The sequence below is a fragment of the Palaemon carinicauda genome, chromosome 29 (assembly GCF_036898095.1).
Source record: "Palaemon carinicauda isolate YSFRI2023 chromosome 29, ASM3689809v2, whole genome shotgun sequence".
Taxonomy (NCBI): domain Eukaryota; kingdom Metazoa; phylum Arthropoda; class Malacostraca; order Decapoda; family Palaemonidae; genus Palaemon; species Palaemon carinicauda.
The window spans coordinates 54,399,451-54,403,972 of NC_090753.1; the positions used below are offsets into that span (position 1 = coordinate 54,399,451).

Sequence of the window (4,522 nt, forward strand, 5' to 3'; positions counted from 1 at the left end):
CAGGCTTTGGCCATTACGCTCGAGAAAATACGCCAGCGTTTTATACTCCAACATGAAATGCACCATCACCTATCAGAGAATTGTGCAATTGCACTGCATTTAATATCCAGCCACTTTTCATATCGATATCCTCTCTGCTTGATGTATTGCATTCATTGTTAGTGGGTTTTATTCCACGGGAAATTGCCACTTTCCTCTGATTGGCACTCGGTAGAAACTCGAGGATGTTAAGAATAGTAATCAATGTTTCCACTGTCTTGGATTAGAGTTCTCTTGCTTGAGGGTACACTATTCTATCTTATTTTTCTTCCTCTGGTTTCGTTATATTTTATATGGAAGATATTTATTTTAATGCTTCTCTTCTTAAAATATTTTATTTTTCCTTGTTTCCTATCCTCACTGAGCTATTTTTCCTTGTTGGAGCCCATGGGCTTATAACATCATGCTTTCCCAACTAGGGTTGTAGCTTAGCAAGTAATAATAATATTCCTCTACCTAAATTAGCCCACAAAAAATAACTCAAAGCACACACCAACTTGTCAAAGTTGAAGTAGAAAAATATATTCATACCATTTACTTCCTTCACGGGTTTCCTTAGGTTCCTCCACATTTATTTCCGTAAAAAAATCAGCATTTTAACTCAATATTGCCAGAGCACACATTTCCTGGCAGTTCCTGGCCTCTTAACCCGGAAGTTTCCACCAAATGGCCAACGCCTTTCATTCTGTGTGCGCACAATCAAGGCTTTTGTTTGTTCATTACAGTGATTGCTAGCATACGCCAAATGGACTCCCATGTCTCCCACCAGTTTTGGCTTATTTGAAATGATAGTTGACGGAGATCAATCAATCAGTTATTGGCTACCTCGTCTAAAGTTTGGCGGGAAGATGATAATAGTTTCCAGACATTCAATAAACTCGCTTGCATATATCAGTAACCTTAATTAGCCTAAACGTTGTGCTGTGTCTAACAGTCTTCATTTAAGTTTACTTAAATCTTATATAATATTTCTTTTAGTATCACTGTGCTTAGATGGACAATCATTGTTGGAAAATATATTTGGCATAAATGACAGGAAAATATGACTTGGTAAAATTATTTCATAAGGCAATTCCATTGTTACTGAATAACCATTGATCAATCATTTTTACCGACGTTGTGAAATATATAAATACTAAAATGAAGTTGCTAATGAAAACCAGGATGTTTAACCGGATGTATTATGTGTAGGAAATGTTTCATACAGGCTCATACATTGCGATGCTATTGCTTTTTTTTCATCCCTCGCTCTCTGTCGCACTGATATTAGGAAAACCTATTTAAGCATACCATCACATATTTCACATTGTTTGTATATTTGGGCCATTGTTGCCCTCAACTGTTTGTATATAAGCTTGTTATTTTGTTGAACAAAGTCATTAAAATTCACCTTGCCTCTATCCTCTATGCTAGTACCTAAAATTCTACCTCACAATAACTGGTGACAGCAACAGAACCAGCTCTACACTGCCTTTTCACCCACTGTGACGCCAAACCCTTTTTACGATGCCGCCCACAGATTGATTGATTGATTGATTTGAGGTTTCCTGGCCGCCCACAGACCTGACTCTTTTAATCACGCTGTATCGATAAAATTAAAATCCTTCGCCAGCAGAGAAATGTTCGCCTTGTTCCAGCACACCAAACGTCAGTTTCACATCAAGGGCAGGACTCGCTCAAGCAGCAAAGAAGAGTATGTCTTCACGGCGATCCCCGAGGACTTTTTCCCTGAGGTCTCCGACTGGCTTTGCGACCATGGAGAAAAACCCAATAACGTATGATGCTCTCAAAACATACCTCCTCGAGCAGTACTCAACACTGCTAGCCGACAATATAGCCAATTTCTTTTAGCTCTTTCAACAGCTGTTTGGGGGACCAAAAGGCTTCACTCGCCCTAAGGGAAATGACCAATATCACTCGCCTGCAGCTCTCCTCGGAAAGTGAATCTAATTCATGTCCTATGGGTACAATGCCTAAAGTCAATGCCCTTATGGACAGCAACTTCACCACCTTCAAGACCTCCATAAATGCCTCCACTCCTGATGGAAAGAACATCTATTCAACATCAACCAAAGCTGACGTGAACGCAGTAAGACAGATACCCAACCCGTGACATGCCGGAGCAGCGACAAAGCCACCCACCACCACCCACATATGCCACCCCTCACACAATTCCCGACCAATGACCTCTACGGCCACTTCCTGTTGACCATCAGCTGAGTTCTGCTACTACCACTCCAGATTCGGGGCTGCTGTGAAGAAATGTGTGGATGGTGAACAAAAACCTATAAGTAGGCCATCGCTTGTGGCAGCAGCCTCCCCTGTCACTGATGTTTTCTTTTTACTTAATGAAGGTATGGGGGTGCAGTTTTTGGAAGATGACGGTGCTTGCTGTCTTCTTCTACCAATGTCACTCTCCCAGACACAGCATAGTCATTCTAAGCCTGCTGATGTTCACCTAGTACCTGCCAACGAATCTGAAATCCTCACGGGTGTGAGACACTCACACTATCATTTGGGAGTGCCAAATACCATTGGAAATTCCTTGTTGCCAATGAATCGTTGCTACTACTCACTGCAAATTTCCTCACCCATTTCCACCTCCTGGTTTATTTGGCATATCGACGTTTAGTCAATGCAGACTAATACTTGTTGACACAACTTCAACCAACCCCTCCTACCTCGCAATTCACCTCAGCGCACACCAAGAAGCTTAAGCCCACCTCCTCACATCATACCCGGATGTCTTCCGTCCAGAACTTCACCAGACACCCACGGTTCCCGCCAAACATGGTATTTATCATATGTCAAGACAACAGGACCCCAGTGTTTGCCAGATTCAGGCATTTGACCCTAAATAATTTGGCACCACTAAACAAACATTTGCAGTAATGGAAGAAGTGAGCCTTTGCTAAAAGGCCTCAAGCCCATGGTCGTCACCCTTACATAGTCCTGAAGAAGATGGCTCCCTGCATCTTTGTGGGGATTGTAGGTGTCTCAACATGCAGACAGAAGTAGATAATTACCCCCTTCCCAATATCACTGACATTACCTCCTACTTGCACAAAGTGAAGGTGTTATCAGGTGCCCATAAACCAAAGACACCACAAAGACCGCCATCACCACCCCCTTCGATATATACACATTCAATTACTTCTGTTTCGGCTTTCATAACACTGGGGCTCTTTTCAACACCTCATGGATGGCATCTTAAGGGACCTCCTCTTCTTTGTATGTTATGTTGACAACATACTTGTGTTCTCTTCCTCCAAAGAGGAATACCTTTGCCAACTACGCAACATTCTCGACCGCCTTCAACAGAATGGCTTTGTAGACCAGTACAACAAGTGTACCTTCGATGCCAACGAAGTATTGTTCTTAAGGCACTGCATCACTCCTGAAGTCGTCCACCCTCTCCCTGAGAAGGTATCAGCTGTTCAGAACTTCCCCAAGTCTTCGACTGGAAAATCACTGTAAGACTTCTTGGGCATGACAAACTATTATAACCTATCCCTGCCAATTATTACTGCCACTCTTGCTCCCCTCTATGCCTCCCTCAAGGACAAGTCAAAAGACCTGAAGTGTTGTTCCCTTCTGGAAGGGGCCTTCTGCAATGCAAAGAATACCCTATCAACAGCTGTTGCTCTCACTTTTTCCGAGCCACCTGGTCCTCTCCTTTTCTCCATCGATGCCAATTATGTCCCAATTAGTGCAGTACTCGAGCAGGTGGTCAAGGTCTTGCCCAACCCATTAGACTTCTTTTGTAGAAAACTGCCTAAGGTGGATTCCGGTTACTCTACCTTTAACTGCGAATTGCTGGCTGTGCATTTGGCTGACCTTCACTTTCACCACTTATTAGAAGGTATGCCCTTCATCATATGCACGCCTCTGGTGCATGCCTTCACTCAACAGTCTGACGCCTGATCGGCCCGTCAACACTGATATCTCTCCACCATGGGTGAACGCAACTGCACCATTCAACACGTCCCTAGGAAAATAAATACCACTGCCAATGCCCAGTCAAGAAACACATTGGCCGCCATCCACCTAGGATCGGATTACAATGCCTTGGCAGAAACCTAACGAAAATATTCAGAGTACAAAGCATGCAAGACATCCTGCACATCCCTCCATTGGGAAGAGGTCCCTCTCGACGACTCCCTCTTTTGTGACGTCAGCACTGATAAGCCAGAGGTGCTTGATTTCATCCAGGGCCTCTCACATCCTCAAGCCGATCTACTACACAACTACTGAAGACGAAGTTCATTTGGCATGGCATTACTATGGATGCTAAGAATTGGGTCCGTGCCTGTACTTCATGCCAAACTTCAATAGTACATCGACAAATGGATTCAGGAGTGAGCACCTTCCCTTAACCTCAGTGTCATTTTGCCCACATTCAGGTTGATGTAGTAGGTCCCCTACCCATCAATGACTACTCCACTCGTTGGACTGAAGCCAGCCCCATGTAATCTCCAATATC

At 43.6% G+C, this 4,522-nt stretch overlaps 1 protein-coding gene across 1 annotated transcript; it reads left to right on the plus strand.

Moving 5' to 3' along the window:
• The first annotated feature begins 3,528 nt into the window (after positions 1 to 3,528).
• Positions 3,529 to 3,963, plus strand: LOC137622582 (uncharacterized). Its single transcript, XM_068353188.1, has one exon. It carries the CDS (start codon positions 3,529 to 3,531, stop codon positions 3,961 to 3,963), a length of 435 nt encoding a protein of 144 aa, XP_068209289.1.
• Positions 3,964 to 4,522: the final 559 nt, after the last annotated feature.